The sequence below is a fragment of the Spermophilus citellus genome, assembly GCF_964194105.1.
Source record: "Spermophilus citellus genome assembly, chromosome: 15".
Taxonomy (NCBI): Eukaryota; Metazoa; Chordata; class Mammalia; order Rodentia; family Sciuridae; genus Spermophilus; species Spermophilus citellus.
Genome location: NC_138195.1, coordinates 46,902,366 through 46,925,379, shown reverse-complemented (window position 1 = coordinate 46,925,379; position 23,014 = coordinate 46,902,366). Strand labels below are relative to the sequence as shown.

The 23,014-nt window shown below is 34.4% G+C and overlaps 1 protein-coding gene across 1 annotated transcript in view; it reads left to right on the top strand.

Moving 5' to 3' along the window:
- The window catches only part of CFAP70 (cilia and flagella associated protein 70), a 96,779-nt gene that overhangs the window by 19,321 nt on the left and 54,444 nt on the right, over positions 1-23,014 (top strand). Inside the window, exons 7-13 of the mRNA XM_081267827.1 lie at positions 512-694; positions 3,273-3,367; positions 8,719-8,818; positions 10,685-10,819; positions 14,464-14,634; positions 14,816-14,896; positions 17,624-17,715. Of these exons, the coding sequence (XP_081123953.1) occupies positions 512-694; positions 3,273-3,367; positions 8,719-8,818; positions 10,685-10,819; positions 14,464-14,634; positions 14,816-14,896; positions 17,624-17,715 (857 nt within the window). The remainder of the gene's footprint in view (positions 1-511; positions 695-3,272; positions 3,368-8,718; positions 8,819-10,684; positions 10,820-14,463; positions 14,635-14,815; positions 14,897-17,623; positions 17,716-23,014) is intronic.

Below are 23,014 nucleotides of genomic sequence, written 5' to 3'. Positions count from 1 at the left end.
CTTATCTTTTGCTAATTTCCATTGCAAATAAGCTTTAGATAAATTAAAGGATATGAAAATAAATGCCTATAAAAATCATCAGATTTTGTTTTTTCAAAGGATAATTTTTAAACAAATGTAATTGCCTCATATACAAAATGACAGTCTTATCAAAGATTTTATTTAACTAATTAGTAAGGGAATCAGTAGAATGGGAAGAAGTGACCTATGAGTAGGTATCAGGAATGCTGAAATAACTTTTCTAATAATTCAAAACTTATTAGTCCTAGGGTATTCACCAGTTACATTGCCACTAGACAAAATGTATATTTGCATAACTATAGACAAGAATAATTTGCATTATCAACAATTTTATAAAAAGTAAAATGGCATAAAGACAATGAAGGGCACATACTCCTATACAGAATCAGATGATCATGAAAAGATGTTTTGTAATAGACATTCCTGTAATCACTTTGTCCTTTTCAAAGTTTTTTTACACTTTTTTCTCATTGTTGTATTTATTCTATAGAAGGACTATCCCGTTTTATTCAAGAATGGAACACTGAAGCTTGGAGGGGAAAGAGAAACTTTTCCCCGACCCAAAAAATGGCCTATTGCCAACATTCTGGCTCCAGGAGCTAATAATATTCCTGATGCGTACATTGTTGGTGGTCCCTATGAGGAAGAAGAAGGAGAACTCAACCACCCTGAGGTGAAAGTGAACAGTTTTTTGTGATAAACTCAGGGCATTTTGCGAATCACTAGTTTATGTGCATCTGTCACTTATCAAAATAAAAGAATTATATATCAAAACACTTAACTATCTAATTCTGATGGGAATGTCCCTTTAATGTCTATGTGTGGGGGGATGCTGGTGATTGAACTCAGGGCACTCTACCACTGAGCAATAGCCCCAACCCTTTTTTTATGTTTTATTTTGAGACAGGGTCTCAGTGAGTTGCTCAGGCTGGTCCTGAACTTGTGATCCTCAGCCTTTGAGTAGCTGAGATCACAGGTGTATGCCACTGTGCCCAGTTTGATTTCTTAAGTCTAGCAAGTAATTTATGTCAAATTTACTCTTTGTTTTTTGAATAGATAATAATTCAGTCACAGTTTAAAATAATACAGTGAAAATCTCCCTCATAGTCTGTCTCTTCTCCTAAACCCTTCTCCTATCCCATTACCTAGTTAGTCACCTCTATTACAGTTTCTTGTGTTTCTTTCCATATACTTTTTATACATATAAAAGCAAATAGGGTTGGGGTTGTGGCTGGGTTGGGATTGTGGCTGGGTTGGGGTTGTGGCTCAGAGGTAGAGCGCTTGCCAAGCATGCGTGAGACACTGGGTTTGATCCTCAGCACCACATAAAAATAAAGATATTGTATCCACCTATAACTAAAAAATAAATACTAAAAAAATAAATTAAAGCAAATATACAAATGGTCAAAGGAAGATTAAAGACAGAAGCATTTAGAAAATTAAGGGGAAATTTTCCTTACATAGAATAAAAGGGAGTCAGAAGAACTGGCTCACCAGATAAAAAAATAATAAGTACTTAAAAGGGAACATCACAAAATTACTAGGGTCACCACAGTTACAGTCTGTTCATGATGAAAAACTCCAGTTTTTCATGAAACATCCTCAGAGATTGGCACAGTGAAAGGGATGAAATTGTTTTTCTTTAGTAAATCCAGACTCACTGGAAGTATTCATAGTCTTACTATTTTCAGAACTAGAATTAGTCAGGAAGACACTGCTATTATTTCTTAGGATATGGAGTGTTTTTGTTTTTTTAAACTGGGGGTAGGAAGTGCTTACTCATATTGAGAACAGGGGGAATATAACTCTTGCCTCATATATGCTCATACACTAATACACACGTACCTGTGCTGCTTCCCCATCATTTGTTTACACATTTGTAAAGGTGTGCACAGTTACACCATTATGCAGGTTGCTTTGTTTCACTTTATCTTGGACTTTTTTTTTTATATCTCTACATAATGAGCATTTCATTCTTTTTTCTTTCTTTTATGAACTTGCATTATGTTATGACATTATTTGGACATAGTTTAATTTATTTAGTTTCTTATTAGTGAACATTCAGGTTTTTGAAATTATTTTTTCTTTTTAAAACCTATTTTATTACAACACATAATTTCTCAGTGGCATAGAAAATAGTGTAAATACACTTGCAAATGTTTCTTTTACTAGCTGATAATCATTAGGGGAATTATTCAATAGTACAAGTTGTAAAATGAGGATGGTTGAAATTATTTTTATTACCTGACTGTAAATATTTACAACAATACTGATAAAACTAGCAGTATTTTAAAAATATTGTACAGTATCTTTTCTTATCATTGTGGTAGGTGAAAGTTTATATTTTCCTTAGATTTATATTTTAATTTAGATCAACTCTCTTATTTATTTATTACCAGGGATTGAACCCAGGGGCATGCAACCACTGAGCCACATCCCCAGCCCTCTTTATATTTTATTAGAGATAGGGTCTCACTGAGTTGCTTAGGGTTGCTGAGGCTGGCTTTGAACTCTTGATCCTCCTGCCTCAGCCTCCTGAGTTTCTGGATTATAGGTATGTGCCATCGCACCCAATTTAGATCAGCTCTATTATTTTAGATCTTTAGATTTTATATTATGTTTTAATTTAGATCACTAGTTTTCAACCCTGATTGCACATTAGAATCACTTGAAACCTTTAAAACTATGGAAATGGCCAAGCCTTAAACCAGATGGATTATATAAGAATTTACTTTTAAGCCAGGTGGCATAGCCCATAACCCCAGTGACTTGGGAAGCTGAGGTAGGAGGAATGCAATGCCAGCTTCAACAACTTGGTGAGGCCCTAAGCAACTCAGCAAGACCTTGTCTCTAAATAAAATAGAAAAATTACTGGGGATGTGGCTCAGTGGTTAAGTGCTGCTGAATTTAATCCCTGGTACCAAAAAAAAAAAAAATTCATCCAGCTTCCACAGGATTTTAATATACATCCCTGCTTAAGGATCACTAATTGAGGTGATGTGAATAAATATTTTGCACTTAGTACTAGATTGATGTATAGATTATGTAAGTAATATAACTTACCTTCTCTATTAGTAAAATACCTGAAAAATTTAAGGTGGTGATAGTGGCTATAATAGTGGTCATATTCATAGTAGTTACAGTGGTAGTAATAAAATATTGCAATCAAATCCATTACAAGAATGCCCCACAGATTGAGTAGGATGAAAATGTGACACATATGGAATAAAATTATTCTTATTATTTTATAGGACAGAGAATTTAGGAACCAAGCAGAGTACACAAAGAAAAGGATTATTTGGGACTTGGAAAGTCGCTGTTACCTTGATCCTCCTGCAGTTGTCAGGTAGGAAGAGAAAGATCATAGGTGGGAAGACAGTTACTTGTGTTAATTTTACTTACATTTGAATTAAGATGATTTGAGACTTTTTCTTGCTCATATCTATAAATAGTTAAACATTGTGTTCATCTGCTAATAACAGATGTACCTCTTGATGATGGCTTAACCAAGATGTATGTTTATTTCTCTTTCATATAAAAGAAATCCAGAATTGGACTGTGGTGGCTGCACAGTGTTATCAGAAATCTAAGCTTAATCTTTCTTTTTGCTTTACCTTCTTTAATATGTGCCTTCCATCTAAAAGTTTGTCTTATGGTCCAAGGTACTGCTAGAGTTTCAGCCTGCACATTTATGTTCCTGGCAGAAAGTTGGAAGAGGGGAAAGGCCACAGGATTTTAAGGAGGTTCTATAAGGAGGTCCTTCTTAGTCCTCTTTATAGAACCTTCTTGGAACCTAGTAACCTCTGTTTACATTTCTTTGACCATCTCTAGATGCAAGAAAGGCTAGAAAATAAGTTGGTTTTTTTGGATATATTGTCACCCAAACTAATTCAGGATTTAGTTACCAAAGAATAGGACACTTGATATTATGTAAATAACTCTTATTTTCTGTCAGTAATCTAGTGTTTAGGGAGAGATGAAAAATAGAGGTTTATCAATATATGTATAATCTGAATGAGCATCTTTGACCTTTAAAAAATTGGTGGCTTTTTTTCTCTCAATACTTAAAATATTTTTCTTCACTTCTTTCTTTGCATAGTTTCTGAAGAGAAGTTCAATGTAATTCTTATCCTTATCCCTTTTTTAGGTATGGGTGTTTTTTTCTATCTCTGGTTTGTTTGTTTGCTTCTTTTTATTTGAAATCCTGCAGACTGTTTTTCCTGTAGACTGTGTTTTACATTAGAAACCAATCACCTTAATATATATATAGAATCCCATCCCCATGACTTAGCTACTTCAAAATTAAATGGCACACTTATAAATATCTGTGACATAAAAGAAGAAAGCCCATGAAAATTAAATAAAAAGTGTTTTGAACTAAATGATAATAAAAGCTTAAAATATCAGAATCTCTGGAACAAAATAGTACTCAGATATACACTTTTAAAGTATTTGTAACAGAAGGAAGCAAGATAAAGAAGCTAGATAACAGTCATATTTTCAAATTAAATTGTAGGAAAGAAAAAATAAGAGTAGGAGCAGGAATATGTGAAATAGAAAAGAAACAATACTACTAAAAGTTGATAAAATTCTAACAAGTATAATCAAGAAAAATATCATTGGAAAGGGAGCTATCAAAACAATCCTGCAGATCCCAATGGCTCAGAAGGCTGAGGCAGGAGGGTCACAAGTTCAAAGCCAGCCTCAGCAATGCGGAGGCACTAAGCAACCCAGTGAGACCCAGTGTCTCTAATAAAATACAAAATTGGGCTGGGGATGTGGCTCAGTGGTTGAGTGCCCCTGAGTTTAATCCCTGGTACAAAACAAAACAAAACAACTCTACAGATAGTAAAAATGTATTAAGTTCTTTCTTCCAAGTGGTCTAATCTGTCGGTCTAGTCTGATGCTTTCTACTGAATTTTAATTTGTTTTATTGTTTCCTTCGTTAAGATAATACAACAATTGTATAATTACAATTATATAGCTTACATAAACTTGGTCTATTTTAAAGGATCAAAACCATTACTTGTCATAGGGCTGGGGTTGTGGCTCAGCGGTAGAGCGCTCGCCTCTCGTGTGCGAGACCCTGGGTTCGAGCCTCAGTCTCACATAAAAATAAATAAGTGAAATAAAAGTTTTGGGTCTTCCTACAACTAAAAAATAAACATTAAAAAAAAAACCCTCACTTGTTTATACCATCCATGTGAGTGATATGTTTTTCCCCATTCTTTCACCTTCAGTCTGTGGATGTCTTTGTCTATGAGGTGAGACTCTTGGAGACAACATATTTTTAGGTCTTATTTTTTAATCCAATCTGCCAGTCTATGTCTTTTTAAAAAAATTACACAATATCTTTATTTTTATGTAGTGCTGAGAATCAAACCCAGGGCCTCATGCATATGAAGTAGGTGCTCTATCACTGGCTACAACCCCAGCCCTAATCTATGTATTTTGATTGATGAGTTTAGGCCATTTATGTTCAAGGTTATTATTGAGATATGATTTGTGTTCCCAGTCATTTAGGTTTATTTCTAGTTTTTAATTTGAATTCGTTTCTCCTTTGGATTGACTATTCCTTTAGTGTAGTTCCTCCCCTTGCTGTTTTTCACTTTTATTAATTTCATCTTCATAAATAGTTTCTTGAGAATATTCTGAAGTGCAGGCTTTCTGGTTGCAAATTCTTTTAATTTTTGTTTATCATGGAAGGCTTTTATTTTGTCTTCAAATCTGAAGCTTAATTTTACTGGATGTAGGATTCTTGGTTGGCATCCATTTTCTTTTAGAGCTTGGTATATATTATTTCCAGACCTCCTGGCATTGAGGGTTTGGATTGAGAAATGAGCTGAGATCTGAATTGGTTTCCCCTCTATGTAATCTGATATTTTTCTCTTGCAGCCTTTAAAATTGTATCCTTATTCTGTATGTTAGGCATTTTCATTGTAATACAACTTGATGTAGGTCTTTTGTAATTTTGCACATTTGGGAAACCTGTAAGCCTCTTGTATTTGATTTTCCATTGCATTCTTTAGCATTGGGAAATTTTCTAATATTATTTCATTGAAAAGATTGTGCATTCCTTTGGTTTGTATCTCCTTGCCATTAATCTATCCCAATAAATCTTAAATTTGGTCTTTTCATGTTATCCCATAATTCTTAGAAGTTCTGTTGATGGTTTCTTAACATCTTCTCTCAATGGTCAACTCTGTTTTCAAGATTATATATTTTGTCTTCATTGCCTGAGGTTCTGTCTTCCAGGTGGTCTAGTCTGTTGGTGATGCTTTCTACTGAATTTTTAATTTGGTTTATTGTTTCCTTTATTTAAGGATTTCTGTTTGTTTCTTTTTCCCCCAGAATCTCTATCTTTTTTTTGAAGTGATCTTTTGCTGCCTGTGTTTGCTCTCTTACATTATCCTTTACTTCATAGATCAGTTTAACTAAGTACATTCTAAACTCCTTCTCTGACATTTCTTCTACTATGGTATCGATGGATTCTGTCTTTGGAGTATCTTGGTTTGCTCAGAGCAGTTTGTTCCCTTGCTTTTTATTTTTTTTAAATATTTTTAGTTGTAATTGGTACAATATCTTTATTTATTTATTTTTATCTGGTACTGAAGATTGAACCCAGTACTTCACACATACAAGGCAAGTTCTCTACCACTGAGCTACAGCTCCAGCCCCTGTTCCCTTGCTTTTTCATGTCTGCTCATCTAACAGTATGGACCTGAAGCAATAGTTTCTATCCAGTATGTTTATAGTGTCCCTGAACGTTTCTAGTACCTCACTGTTTAGGGGGAGACAAATAATAACAACAACCAATGCAAACAATTTACAGCATTAAACCAAATAGTTCCTACTATGGTGTCTACAGTGTCAATTATCACAGTAAACAGAAATTATATGATCAGTAATGCCTATAATAAGAATAGCAAGTTTGAAAAAGAGTTTTACATTTTCAAATGGTTGACAGGGAAAGAACAGAAGTAATATAAGATGTGATGATTATGAGGGAGGAGGAGAGAAGATAGAAGTAAAAAATTAAAGAAGAGTGAAAGAACAATGAGGAATTGGCTGTTAGCAGAAGAATCAATGGAAGCAGGTAGAAAAAAATACACATAAATTTAACTAAAAAAATAAAAGAATACAAAACTAAAATATACTAATCAAACATCCTAGTTAACAAAAAACTAATACATGTAAAATAATTGGCTTCAAAAATGCTAAAGATGAGAATAAAAAATAGGAAACTATATAAATATCCATGTACCATTAAGGTCACAATTAAACAGTGAAAAAGAATAATAATTTTAAAAACTCAATGAAAAGTTAAAGAATTCTTGCCATTGAAGCTTAAAATTCTCTTCTCAGCAGTTTTAGGTGTGGTCTCCTGGAGTGTGATGCTCCACCCTTTGGATTGTTGGAGTGAGTCAGCAACCCTTAAGCAGAATTCCTGGAGGCAGGGTTTAGGCATATGTTGGCTCCAGGCTCTTTGCTGAATGCCAGTTGGTCACAGGGGTTTTAAATCTGCACACCTCCAGGGCCCAGTACTTGCTGGTCCAGGCAGGAGGACTTTATACCAGGGCGCTCCTGGGTTTCACTAGTGTGGTGGGGGAGCCAATTCTTACTCCTCTAAGACACCTGCAGACCCCACGTTTCCTGGTCTTGGGTTCAGTTTCCAAACAATGTCTCCCACTACTACCCTTTTGAGTTCTGACATCCCTCTCAGCCAGTCCTTGCAAGCAGTTGGATTGGAGGGGGCGGGGTAGAGCCAGTGGGTTTCCACGACCAGTTGTCCCTTGTGTAAACCTCTCTCCACATCGGATTTTCTTCTGGTCACTTAAGCGCACACAATGTTGTGCAGTATGTGTTTACTGGGTCTGTATTTTGGGACAAACTCATGTTTGCCAGGAAACAGCTTTCTTAGTTACTGGACCCTGCCCCGAAGCTGCAAAATGGTTTCTTCCTTTGTCCTCTGCTCACCACCTAGAGAGATGGTGGCAAGGCATGAAACAACTCTTTGAGATCCTGTCTCTAAATAAAATACAAAATAGGACTGGGGATGTGGCTCAGTGGTCGAGTGCCCCTGAGTTCAATCCCCAATAGCCACCCCCCAAAACAACGAAATGAACCTCAAGTTCTGGCACTTAGAATAATAAACATTAAATATATCCCAGCTCCTAACTATATTAAGATAAAACTTCACACTAAAAACCCTAATTACCTCAATTCCTATTACCCAATACATAATATCTAGGTTCCAATTAAAATATTAGAAAGAAGGCTAAAAGTGATGAAAAAATAGTTTGAAGAGATAAAGGTAGCCTAAGAACTATCCTCAGATATGACATAGATTTTGGAATTATCAAATAAGAAATTTAAAGTAACTGATTATATATGTCTTATATCTGTATTAATATGCATATCTATTTTACTAAATGAAACTGACTCTGAAAAAAAAGATTTGACATTGTAAAAGCCTTTGATTATTTTGCAAAATTGCTCTCAAAAATGTGCTGGCAGTCGAGTGAAATTATTTTTATGGAATTGTGTAGATTAGGGGAAAAAATCATCAACCTAATACAAGTTTTTATTTATGTGCATTCCATTACTTTTTAGAAGAGAAGACTATTTACCTTGATTCTAAACTATACTAACCCCATTTTTGCACATAATGCTAATGGACTGATTTTTTATTTACAGTTTTCAGAAGCGAATTGTTGATTGCTGGCTTTGGCCTGTAGAGATGATAAGAGTTCCTCTGGTTATTGCACCCAAAGGAAAAGCTGGAAAAACTGAAAAGGTAAATATGTGCACTCAGAAATATTTATAAAGTCAGGTGCAGTGGCTGGTTTATGTGATCTCAGCATCTGATAGGCTGAAGTGGAAGGATCACTTTAGCTCAGGATTTGACTTGGGAAACATAGTAAGACCTCATTGTAAACAAACAAACGAAACCCTTCATATAAGAAACGCTGGCTCAGACTCAACCTGTTTTTCTGTTTCTAATTCTGATACCAAAAGAAAATATGAACTGACTGTGGTTCTTCTCCTGACTTTCCTGGTTTTAGGACTGAAAGTCTCATGTCCCATGAAACCCTTCTGTCCCAGGATTATTTGCCATTGTAGTTGTTTGTTGTTTACTAATAATCACCCAGGCCTTATTTCCAGATATCCTATTTTCCCATAGTCTTTTATCATAGTTTTACCATAAGCAAACCATATGAAATGGCCATTTTTCGAAGTCAAAATACAACCTAGTATATTTTCTGAATTTCTTTTAAACCCACCATCAAAATGTTTTAGACTGATAATTAACATAATAGCATTCATAGATTTGCTACTCTTCTGAAAAGATAGAGCTTTGGTGAGCCTAGAACATGTTCTATACTGTTTTATCTGTACATGTCTGATCTTTCCTGCTTGGTCATAAACTCTGTGAGGATAGGGGTCATGTAGAAGTATCTAGATTATGTGGTTGATTTGAAAATAAGCTTTTGCATAGTAAAAATACTATCATTGTAACACCATTTCCCCCTGTTATTATATAACATATATTGGCTAACTTTCCTGAGATTTCTAAACCACATACTATTATCACATGAACATAAAACTTCCGAATCTAGTTTCTAATTATTATTATTTTAGGAGGCAAAATCAAAGACTACTTTTAAGCTTGGAATTAAATTTCTTTCAAAAAATGGATTTATACAGCAAACCATAAAGCTATAAAAAACAATGTTAAAACTGGGCACAGTGGCACATGCCTATAATCCTAGCAATTTGGGAGCCTGAGGCAGGAGAATTGTAAGGTTGAATCCAACCTCATCAACTTAATGAGGCCCTAAAACTTAGCAAGACCCTGTCTCAAAATTTCAAAAAGCATATAAAAAGGGCTGTGGAAGTGGCTCACTGGTTAAGTGATCCGTGGTTCAATCCCTAGTACCAAAAAAAAAAAAAAAAAAAGAAAGAAAGAAAGAAAAAGAAAAAAAGACGTTAAAACATATTTATTTACATGTTCCTCATCTTTTCTGTGAGAATTTAGATCAAGTATTGCAAATATATGATAGATAGTTTTCATCCTTCATTGTCTATGGCACACATTGCTCATTGATCAAAGCACTTTTTTGGACCCAGATGCATACACAGAATTTTTCTCTTCAAAGAATGCTAAAACACCTCTACCAATTGATGAAAATTTGGGTATAAGTTAAAAAGCCTACTGGTCATAATTGGTCTAGATGATTTGTAAGCCTCATTTTATTTCTTGTAATTCTATGAACAAAAGCTAGAAGCTAAAACTGCTGATGCCTTTAAGTCTTTGTTAGGTTTTTTAATAAGATCTCATTTTTCCCCCTAAGAAACAACATGGTAAAATTGACTTTTTGGTTGAATATATGTATTATCAATTAATTTGAGTATGTATTGATTCAGCTAGCATATTTATTAATACTGTTGATATGTATTATCTCAGAGATCATGGTATTATTAAACCAATTTTGAAGCTAAACAAACAGAAGCCCAAAATATTATATACCTTGCCCAAAGATACATAACTAGCTAAGTAGTAGAGTTTGTTCCTAAAACTGAGTCTGCACGTCTGAGTCAGTTTCTCACCTTATGCGACATTACTCTGTGGCATTAACAACTCTCTCTTTTATTCCTTTAGGCTGATGATGAAAGTCAGCTTTCATTTCATGGTGTGGCTTATGTTAATATGCTCCCCTTGCTGTATCCAGGTGTGAAGAAGATTCGGGGAGCATTTCATATTTACCCTTATCTAGACAGTACAGTTTATGAAAAGGTAAGAAAAAATTGTAGAAAAGGTATCATTATAATTTATCCTTTATATTCACATCTTTAGTATACATGTCTTTGCAGTTGATACTTAGAACCAGTTGGTATACTGGGATGTTAAATGTAGACCCTTGCAGTCATTTTCCTCTGGACCTCAAAACTTGTGGATAATGAAGAACACCAAACCAGAAACAACCCAAATCTCCATCAATAGGTAAACAGGAAAATAACAACAACAATAAAAAATCTATCAAGGGAATACTGGACTGGGGATATAGCTCAGTTGGTAGAGTGCTTGCCTCACATGCACAAGGCCCTGTGTTCAATCCCCAACACCAAAAAAAGAAAAATAAAGTCTTGGTTTGGGGCTGGGGTTGTGGCTCAGTGGTAAACCGCTCACCTTGCACTTGTGAGACCCTGGGTTCGATCCTCAGCACCTCATAAAAATAAATAAGTGAAATAAAGGTATTGTGTCCAACTACAACTAAAAATTAAAAAAAAAACAAAAACAAACTATCTTGTTAGGGGCTGGGGCTGTAGCTCAGTGGTAGAGCGCTTGCCTAGCATGCGTGAGGCACTGGATTCAATCCTCAGCACCACATAGTATAAAATAAAGACATTGTATCCACCTATAACTAAAAAATAAATATTAAAAAAGGAATACTACTCACAATAAAAAGAAATGAAATATTGATACACACAACATGGATGAATCTCAAATGCATCATGCTGAAGAAACCAGACAAAAGGAGACTACATACTTTAACTATAGAGTTATCTGTATTGATGAAAAGCAGATTAATGGTCATTTGGGGACAGAAATATAGAGAAAGAGTGATTACAGAGGACTGAGAAATATTAGGTATGATAAAAATATTTGTTTTCTTGATTGTGGTGATGGTTTCACAGGTATATAAGAGTACAGAAAGTTTATAACAATTCACACCTCTAGTAGTAAATAAAAATTGTTTTACATGTCTTTGCCAGAATGGACATTATCATTTTAAAGAATTGTTTAATTTTAAGAGTAAAATGATAACATTGTCATTTAAAGCTACATTTATTTGATTACTAAGTGTTTCTTGTTTTTATTAACCTTTAGCATTGCTTTCATGAACCACTTCATGTACTTTGCCCATTGGTGTATTTTTCTTATGTTTAAAAAAGCTGCTTTATATATTAGGAATTATAGGTATCTTTTTCACATGTTTTCTGATATTATCCATATTTTAAAATTTATATTGTAACTTAATTTACCATGGTTTCTTTTACATATAGAAACTTTAAATTTTTGGTAATCAAAATCTTTCCTTTGAGCCTAGGAAGTCTTAATTCATATCTTTAATTAATATCTCATTCTGTTTATAGTTATCACAATTTATTTTAATAAAGTCATATAACATTTATTTTATTTTGAAATTTATTTATGTATTTATTTATTTTGGTACTGGGGATTGAACCTAGGGCCTTGTGCATGTGAGGCAAGCACTCTACCAACTGAGCTATATCCCAGCCCTTGAAATTTATTTTGATCTATGCTATATGTAACACTTTTGAATTCTTTCTTTCATATATTACAAAGCATTGCTAATTATTTTTAATGGATATATATTTTATCATTTTTATTTACTGTAATTTACTAAACCTTTTTTTTATTCAGAGACATTCATATTTTTAGTTTTTATTATTATAGATTCCTTTGGAATTTTTTTGTGTATAAACTTTTTGGTCCTATTAAATTATTTCTTCCAGATAAATCCCTATAAGTGTGATTTCTGGTTCAAAGGAAACTGATATAGAGTTTACTTTTCACTTAGTATGCAAATAAATGATGGGTCTTTCATGATTTTTGTAATTGAAAAATAGTTGTCATAATAATGATGAAATAATAAAAATTTTTCTTATATTTTATAAAAGATCACTTTCCTAGTAAGTAAATATAAAATTGACTTTTTTCTTGATCATGTAGCCAGTCATCCCTCTGGGATGTTGATTCTGAGTTCAATTCCCAATACTAGCTAACTAAATAAAATAAAAAAAGAAATACGGGGTAAAAATGGGAGTTCATAACCCACTTGAATCAATCTGTGAAATATGGTATATTAAGAACTATGTAATGTTTTGAACAACCAACAATAAAATAATTAAAGAAAAAAAAAAGAATAAACCACTGATACATGCTATAACATAAATGAACCTAAAAAATATTAGACTAGGGCTGGGGATGTGGCTCAAGCGGTAGCGCGCTGGCCTGGCATGCGTGCGGCCCGGGTTCGATCCTCAGCACCACATACCAACAAAGATGTTGTGTCCGCCAAGAACTAAAAAATAAATATTAAAAATTCTCTCTCTCTCTCTCCTCTCTCACTCTCTCTTTAAAAAAAATATTAGACTAAATGAAAGAAGGCAGACACAAAAGGCTACATATTGTTGCAGTTATCACTTACATGAAATAGTCTCATGGTACAACATAACCTAGAGTTGTGAAAATTTGAAAAACTTTGCACCTTTGAAACTTTGCATACAGTGCCTATGGTAGAGGTGGTAGGATTATGAGTGATTTTTTAGTATTCATAATTTTTCTTTAATAGTTAGATTTTCTTTTTAATATCATTATTAAGGTATAATTGATAAATAATAAACTCTACATGTTTAAAGTGTACAATTTAAAATTTTGATGTGTATGTAAAATACACATCTGTGAAACTATCACCACAATCAAGATAATAAATATGCATATTATCTCATAAAATGTTCTCATGTCCTTTGTTATTCCTTTGTCCTATCTCTGTTTTCCTGTCCACTTTTGTCCAGGGGTCGGGGGTGGTGTTCTAGCTTTCTTCACTCAGCTTAAATTATTTTGAGAAACATCCATGTTATTTAACTTAAAACTTGGTGATAAGGGGCTGGGGTGTAGCTTGGTGGCAGAGCGGTTGCCTAGCACACATGAGGCACTAGGTTTGATCCTCAGCACCACATAACAAATAAAATAAAGGTATTCTGTCCATTTACAACTACAAAAAAATTTTTCTAAATGGTAGTAAGATTTTTTTTCAATTTATTTACCTATAGTTTAAACCATACAAATGGGCTGGGGATGTGGCTCAAGCGGTAGCGCGCTCGCCTGGCATGCATGCGGCCCGGGTTCAATCCTCAGCACCACATACCAACAAAGATGTTGTGTCCGCCGAGAACTAAGAAAAAATAAAATATTAAAAAAATTCTCTCTCTCTCACTCTCTCTTAAAAAAAATAAATTAAACCATACAAATGTTTTACTTAAGACTTTAAACTTGCCTTAATCTTCTAATTTAATTGATGAGCAGTATTTAGATACTGTTTTTGTGTGGAAATTAATTCTACCATTTAAAATTAATTTGAAATTATATGTTGAAGATAAAATGCTTTCTGAGTTATGAGATACCAGAATCGAGTTAGTTCATAAGGTCTCCCCTTAAAACTTAAAAGTAATATGGTAGGCAGCTAACTTTCCATGGTGACCTTACATGTTCTAGAAGTAGAGAAATACAGTGTAGCTTTTCAGGTCCTTTCTCTGAGTCTATGATGTTGAAATTTTCTGGAACACTAAATGATGCCTTCAAGTTTGTCTTATTTGCCTGTGTTTCATTATGTTTTTTTGTCTTCTTTTCAGACCAAATTGTCATTCAGTTTGTTCCGAGATACTGGTCATCATTTGAATCAGAATAATAAAGTAGGAGGAATTAATTCTCCACTGACCAAACCAGTTGTTTCTAAGAATCTGAAAGAAGATAAAACAGTCAAAGAAAAAGACATAGATGGAAAGATTAAGCCTGGGGATGTGGTAGGTTCTTGAAAAGTTGATTTTGTCTGTTTTCTTACTGCCGAAGGCTCGCACTGATTTCTCATTTGGTGAATTGTATCAATATAGTTTTTATTTTGATGTATTGTAATGATCATCATTCCTGTCACAATGAAGGCCATGTTAAGGATTCAGTTTTTGAAGTATGTTCATTTTCTTTCAGCAGGCTCCTAGTATAAAATCTCAGAGTTCAGATACTCCTTTGGAAGGTGAACCTCTTCTAAGCCACAATGCAGAAGGACAGGTAACTATGCATAAAATTTTGGAAAATTAAGTTTAAATTCATCAGACCTTTACTGAACAAGACAGCTATAGTGGAAAAGGCTCAGGACAGGGAATCTGACCTACCTCCTATATTTGCTCATGGCTAGGTTATGACCTTGGACAAATCTTTTTGTCTTCTTAAGAATCTGTAAAGTGAGTTGGTATCAAATTAATTTTAAGGCCCTTTCTAGCAAATTTTTTTTTTCATTAATTCTACTGTATTAAGCAGGGATGCAAAGATATATCATCTGCAGTATTTATTCTTTTGCCCTCAGGAACACTCAGCTGTTTGGTAGGAGAAATGGATTGGTACAAATCTAACCATAATGCCTAATTTTGTTAAGTGCTATGATACAGGTACAAATATAAGTTTTTTGTGGGCTCAAATGAGTCAACAATTAATATCTGTTAGGATAGGACTGTCTCAGGGAAGGCTTCATCAAAGAGGTGATTATCTAAACTAAGTAGTAAAAGAAAGAACTCTTTGCTTAATAAATATGAAATAAGAGGCATTGCATGGCCAGGGGATAGCTTGAGTGAAAGCACAAAGAAAACCTATAAGAGTAGAATTTAGAGTACATCAGTCAATTCTGTCTGGTATAGAGGAATGAAAAGAAAGGACAGGTTCTAGAAAAAGGTGGGAAGAGAGGCAGAGTGAAGTTGTGGGAAAACGAGTCTTGCTAAAAAATTTGAGCTTTATTCTGTAGGTAATGAGGAATTCTTGAGCTTCATCTTGGAGACTCATATTAAAGGTTTTTTTATTCGTTTATTTTTATTGGTGCATATTATATGGAATGTTGGGTTTCATCATGGTGTATTGGTACATGGGTAATGTTTTATTTGCTCACCTTCTCTCCTTAGTAACTTTCCTTACCTCCTCTTCCACCCTCCCCCTGGTCTCCTTCCACTACCCTATTGGTCTTCCCTCTACTTTCTTTCTTCTTCTCCTTCTTTTTTAGAATTTAACCTTAATCTAATTTATTTGTTTTTATCTGGTGCTGAGGATTGAACCCAGTGCCTCATCAGTAGTAGGCAAGCACTCTGCCACCAAGCTATAAGCCCAGCTCTCTTCCTTCTACTTTTATGACATTCTTTTCCCCTCTCTTCCCCTTTTTGTCCCCACTAGCTTCCACATATGAGAGAAAACATGATACTTTTCTTTCTGAGTCTTTACTTATTTTACTTAACATTATCTTCTGCAGTTACATCCATTTTCCTACAAATGACATAATTTAATTTTCTTTATGGCTAAATAAAATTTTATATTTATATCTACACACACACACACACACACACACACACCACATTTTTTTTATTGATTCATTTGTTGACACCTAGACTGATTCCATAACTTGGCTATTGTGAATTATGCTGTGATAAACATGGGTATGAATGCATATCTAAAGTATGCTGACTTTAATTCTTTTTAATTTGTTCTTTTTAGTTAGACATGACAGTAGAATATATTTTGACATATCAAACATACATGGAGTATAACTTCCATTTTTGTGGTTGTACATGATACAGAGTTTCACTGGTGGTATATTCATACATGAACTAGGAAAGTTATGTCTGATTCATTCTAATGTTTTTCCTATTCCCATGCCCCCTCCCTTCCCTTCATTCCTCTTTGTCTAATCCAATGAACTGGACTCTTCCCTCCCCAAGGCCTGCCCTCTGCTTATTGTGAGTCAGCATCTGCATATCAGAGAGAACATTTGTTTTGGCCTTTAGTTTTTTGGGATTGGCTTATTTCACTTAGCATGGTCGTCTCTAGTTTCATCCATTTACTTGCAAATGCCTTCTTTATGGCTGAGTAGTATTCCATTGTGTATATGTACCACATTTTCTTTATCCATTCACCTGTTGGTTCCATAGCTAGCTATTGTGAATTGAGCTGCTATAAACATTGATGTGGCTGTGTTAGTGTAGTATGCTGACTTTAAGTTCTTTGGGTATTTGCTGAGGAGCGAAATAACTGGGTCAAATGGTAGTTCTATTCCAAGTTTTCTGAGATTTCTCTCTATGATAGTAGGTTTTTCACAAGGTATTGATGACGATTTGATTTAGGGCAGGTAATGTAGTATAAAGAAGTCAGAAACCTGGAGAAGCAAGATGTTTGGAACTCAGAAGCTTTGGGTTTGTTGATGAAGAAAAGATAAAGATAACTAAGATTTCAAGCCTTATTTTCTGGAAGGATGAAAATGCCATAAAGAGAAAAGTCCAGAGAGGTCGATAAATTTGGACGTGTTGTATTTAGGATACTAGCAAAAATCTAGATAGAATTATTCAGCAGTTAGGGTTCATAAATGGTAATGAGGAGATTGTGAATGGGAATATAAAAAGATTATGAAAAGAATATTTTTGCAGGACACACTAAAGAAGATTGCTAGAAGAAAGAAGGACATTTACTTAAAAGAATTTCAAGAGAAGTTATGGGATAAGTTCAATGGGTCTTCAACTGAGGTAGAAATTTCCAGGAATAAAAGTGGAAACCTTTTCATCCATGAGATAACCACTATTACTATATTCCTTTTCAGTTATTTTTCTATGTAGGAAAGATTTTAACAGTTAAGATCAAGCTATGTATGTGATTTTATGTGCATTTTCTCACTCAGAATATTGTAAATATTCTCTTATGTTACTAAAATTTTCTCTTAAATATTTTTTTCCTGAAAATACCAAATAAGAAAAAATGTCTTTACAGCAATATTTTGAAGCAGGGACATACATTGTGTTGGAGATTCAGCTAGACAAAGCTTTGGTTCCAAAGCGAATGCCAGAGGAGCTAGCCAGAAGGTATGTAGCAATGGTTCTCATACTTGTTTAATACAAGCAGTTTAGGTTTAAATAGGAGGAAATCCGTTTATCCCCATGAATGTAATTTCCCCAGGTTAATCAGGAGTTTTATGTTTTTTTTTTTCCAGGTGGAATTTCCTTTGCTATTGTTATTTCCTTATTACAAAAGCATTATATGCTTATTACAAAAAATTTTAGAAAACCAAGATGGGCAAGAAAGTATGAAAACATTGGGCTGGGGATATGGCTCAAGTGGTAGCGTGCTCGCCTGGCATGCGTGCGGCCCGGGTTCGATCCTCAGCACCACATACAAACAAAGATGTTGTATCCGCCAATAACTAAAAAAATAAAAGTATTTAAAAATTAAAAAAAGAAAGAAAGAAAACACGTAGGTTTTCTACTCATCTGGTGATAACCATTTTTAAATGAATTTTTGTTTTTAATAACTCATTTTATGTTTCTGATAACAGCTGATGTTCATTTTAAACATTTTTTCTTTTTTTTGCATTACAGTTTTTAATACACCTTTATACGATAACCATTTTTAATTCCTTTTGTATTTATCCTTTTGGAGTTATTTTAAAGCCTCCCATATTACTTACACACACACACACACACACATACACACACAAACACACACGCACACCCCACATACCTATAGGTAATTTGAGGGGTGGGTACTAGGGATGGAATCTAGAGAAACTTTACCATTAAGCTACACACGCCAAATCTTTTATTTGAGACAGATTCTTCCTAAGTTACTAGGCTAGCCTCAAACTTGCCATCCTCCTTCCTTAACCTCCTGAGTACTTGGGTTTACAGGCATGTGCCACCTTGCCTAGACATAAATGTAATACTTAAAAATTATTTTTGCTTGTGTATTACTAGGAAGTTGTGTATTTCATCTAGATTATCCAAATTGTTGGAAAGTATTTTATTTTTTTGCATTAGGGATTGAACCCAGGGACACTTAACCATAGAGCCACATCCCCAGCCCTTTTTAATGTATTTAATTTGTGATGGGGATCTTGCTAAGCTGCTTAGGTCTTTGCTAAATTGCTGAGGCTGGCCTTGAACTTGTGATCCTGACTGGGCCTACCAAGTCTGGAATTATAGGCATGCACCAGCACTTTCATTTCTAATTTTAGAGATTTGAATCTTCCCTCCTTTTTTTTTCTTAGACTTGCTAAAGATTTGTCAATTTTGTTGATCTTTTCCACAAATCTGCATTTGTATTTCATTGATTTCCCCTATTGTTTTTCTATTAGATATTTTTTTCTCCAATCTGATTAATTCTCTTGCTTCTACTAGCTTTCAGCATAGTTTGCACTTCTTTTTCTGCTTCCTTAAGGTGTACAGTTAGGTTGTTGATTTGAGAGTTTTCTTATTTTTCAATGTATATATTTAAACTATAAATTTCTTTGTGAGTGCCGCAGTCTGGCTGGGCACAATTCAGGAGCCACTTGTCAAAAGAAACGAACTTTATTTTTAGAACCACACATGCCAAACAAAACAGCTCCTCAGGAAAACCTTCAGAGCCCAACTGCCACCACCGGCTTCCCACAAGCCTCTCCACCTCCCCCACTCCTCCTGCTCCCCCACTCCTCCTGCTCTTGAGGCCAATTGGCTGGGTCGCATGGGCAGAGCCAAAAAAGTTCCCCAATGAGCAGCTCCGTGGTCTGAAAGGGCAGGGAAGCAGCCCAATGAGCAAAGTGATCACTTAGTGAAGAAGAGAGAACAGCCCAATGAGCAAAGTAATCACTTAGTGAAGAAGAGAGAACACCATGAAGGCAGTACTAAGAGGAAAGTTCATTACATGGAGTTCATTCCTTAAAAGAATAAGTCAACAAATAAATTACCTAACATTACATCTCAAAACCCTAGAAAAAGAAGAAAAAATCAACACCAAAAGCAGAAGACAGGAAATATTTTAAAATCAGAGCTGAAATAAATGAAATTGAAACAAAAGAAACAATTGAAAAAAATTTATTATTAGTTGTTCAAAACATTACAAAGATCTTGACATATAAATTGAAAAAATTGACAAAACAAAAAGTTGGTTCTTTGAAAAAATAAATAAAATTGACAGACCCTTAGCCATGTTAACAAAGAGAAGGAGAGAGAAAACTCAAATTACTAACATATGTGATGAAAAAGGAAATATCACAACATACACTACAGAAATACAGAAGATAATTAGAAATTATTTTCGAAAACTTGTACTCCAATAAAATAGAAAATGTCAAAGGCATCAACAAATTTCTAGAGTCATGTGACTTTCCCAAGTTGAATCAGGGTGATACACACAATTTAAACAGATCAATTTGAAGTGATAAAATAGAAGATGCCATCAGAAACCTACCAACCAAGAAAAGCCCAGGACTGGATGGATACACAGCCAAGTTCTACAAGACCTTTAAAGAAGAACTAATAACAATACTCTTCAATTTATTCCAGGAAATAGAAAAAGAGGGAGCACTTCCAAACTCATTGTATGAGGCCTGTATCACCTTGATTCCAAAACCAGGCAAAGACACATCAAAAAAGAAAACTTCAGACCAATATCTCTAATGAACATAGATGCAAAAATTCTTAATAAAATTCTGGCAAATAGAATACAAAAACATATCAAAAACATAGTTCACTATGAGCAAGTGGGGTTCATCCCAGAGTTGCAAGGTTGGTTCAATATACGGAAATCAATAAATGTAATTCATCACATCAATAGACTTAAAGATAAGAACCATAGATCATCTCAACAGATGCAGAAAAAGCATTCAACAAAATACAGCACCATTTCATGTTCAAAACACTAGGAAAAAACTAGGGATAACAGGAACATATCTCAACATCGTAATAGCTATCTATGCTAAGCCCCAGGCCAACATCATTCTAAATGGAGAAAAATTGAAGGCATTCCCTCTAAAAACTGGAACAAGATAGGGATGCCCTCTCTCACCACTTCTATTTAACATAGTTTTTGAAACACTGGCCAGAGCAATTAGACAAAAGAAATTAAAGGGATTTGGATAGGAAAAGAAGAACCCAAATTAGCACTATTTACCCACGATATGATCCTATACCAACAAGACCCAAAAAATTTTACCAGAAAACTTCTGGAACTAGTAAATGAATTCAGGAAAGTAGCAGGATACAAAATCAACACCCATTAATCAAAGGCACTTCTATATATCAGTGACAAATCCTCTGAAAGAGAAATGAGGAAAATACCCCATTTACAATAGCCTCAAATAAAATAAAATACTTGAGAATCAACTTAATGAAAGAAATACCTCTACAATGAGATCTACAGAACTCTAAAGAAAGAAATTAAAGAATACCTTAGAAGATGCAAAGATCTACTTTGTTCTTGGATAGACAAAATTAATATTGTCAAACTATTATCATACTACCAAAAGCACTATACAGATTTAATGCAATTCTGATCAAAAATCCCAATGACATTTCTCATAGAACTAGAAAAAGAATTCATGAAATTTATCTGGGAAAATAAGAGACCCAGAATAGCTAAAGCAATCTTTAGCAAGAAGCATGAAGCAGATGGCATCACTATACCAGACCTTAAACTATATTACAGAACAATAGTAACAAAAACAGCATGGTATTGGCACCAAAACAGACTGGTAGACCAATGGTACAGAATAGAGGATATAGAGACTAAACTACAAAATTACAATTACCTTATATTAGACAAAGGCACCAAAAACATACATTGGAGAAAAGATAGCCTCTGCAACAAATGGTGCTGGGAAAACTGAATATCCATATGCAACAAAATGAAACTAAACCCCTATCTCTCACCATGCATAAAATTCAATTCAAAGTGGATCAAGGATCTAGGAATTAAACCGGAGCCCCTATATCTAATAGAAGAAAGAGTAGGCCCAAATCTCCATCATATTGGATTAGGGCCCTACTTCCTTAATAAGACTTCTATAGCATAAGAATTAAAATCAAGAATTAATAAATGGGATGGATTCAAACTAAAAAGCTTCTTCTCAGCAAAAGAAACAATCAGTGAGGTGAATAGAGAGCCTACATCTTGGGAGCAAACTTTTACCACTTGCACATCAGAAAGAGCACTAATCTCTAGGGTATATAAAGAACTCAAAAATCTAAACACCAAGAAAACAAATAACCCAATTAATAAATGGGCCAAGGAGATGAACGGACACTTCTCAGAAGGTGATATACAATCAATCAACAAATATATGAAAAAATGTTCAACATCTCGAGCAATTAGAGAAATACAAATCAAATCCTCTCTAAGATTTCATCTCACTCTGGTCAGAATGGCAAGTATTACGAAGACAAACCACAATAAGTGTTGGCGAGGATGTGGGGAAAAGGTACACTCATACATTGCTGGTGGGAGTGCAAACTGGTGTAGCCAATATGGAAAGCAGTATGGAGATTTCTTGGAAAATTGGGAATGGAACCACCATTAGACCCAGCTATCTCTCTCCTCGGTCTGTACCCAAAGGACTTAAAACAGCATACTACAGGGACACAGCCACATCAGTGCTTATAGAAGCACAACTCACAATAGCTAAACTGTGGAGCCAACCTAGATGCCCTTCAGTAGCTGAATGGATAAAGAAAATGTGATATATATACACAATGGAATATTATTATTCAGCATTAAAGGAGAATAAAATCATGGCATTTGCAGGTAAATGGATGGAGTTGGAGAATGTAATGCTAAGTGAGGTTAGCCAATCCCCAAAAAATAAATACCAAATGTTTTCTCTGATTTAAGGATGCTGATTCATAATGTGGTGGGGGTGGCATGTGATGATTAGATGAACTCTAGATAGGGTGAAGGGGAAAAGGGGAGGGAAGGGAAGGGATGGGGCTTGGGAGTAGGAAAGATGGTGGGATGAGATGGACATCATTACCCTAAGTACATGTATAAAGACATGAATGGTGTAACTCTACAGCCAGAGGTATGAAAAATTGTGCTCTATATGTGTAATATGAATTATAATGAATTCTGCTGTCATATGTAACAAATTAAAAAATGAAAAAATGTGATATATATAGGAATATTATTTAGCTATAGGAGGAATGAAATACTGATATATACTATAACACAGATGATCTTGAAGATATTATGCTATGTAAAAAAAGTTAGACATAAAAGTCACATATTGTATGATTTCATTTATTAAAAATAAGGGAAGAGTCACAAACCAAAATTGTAATAATATTGCCTCTTGTATTTATCCTTACTGGTGTCCTTTATTTTTTCATTTGACTTCGAGTTATTGACTATTAT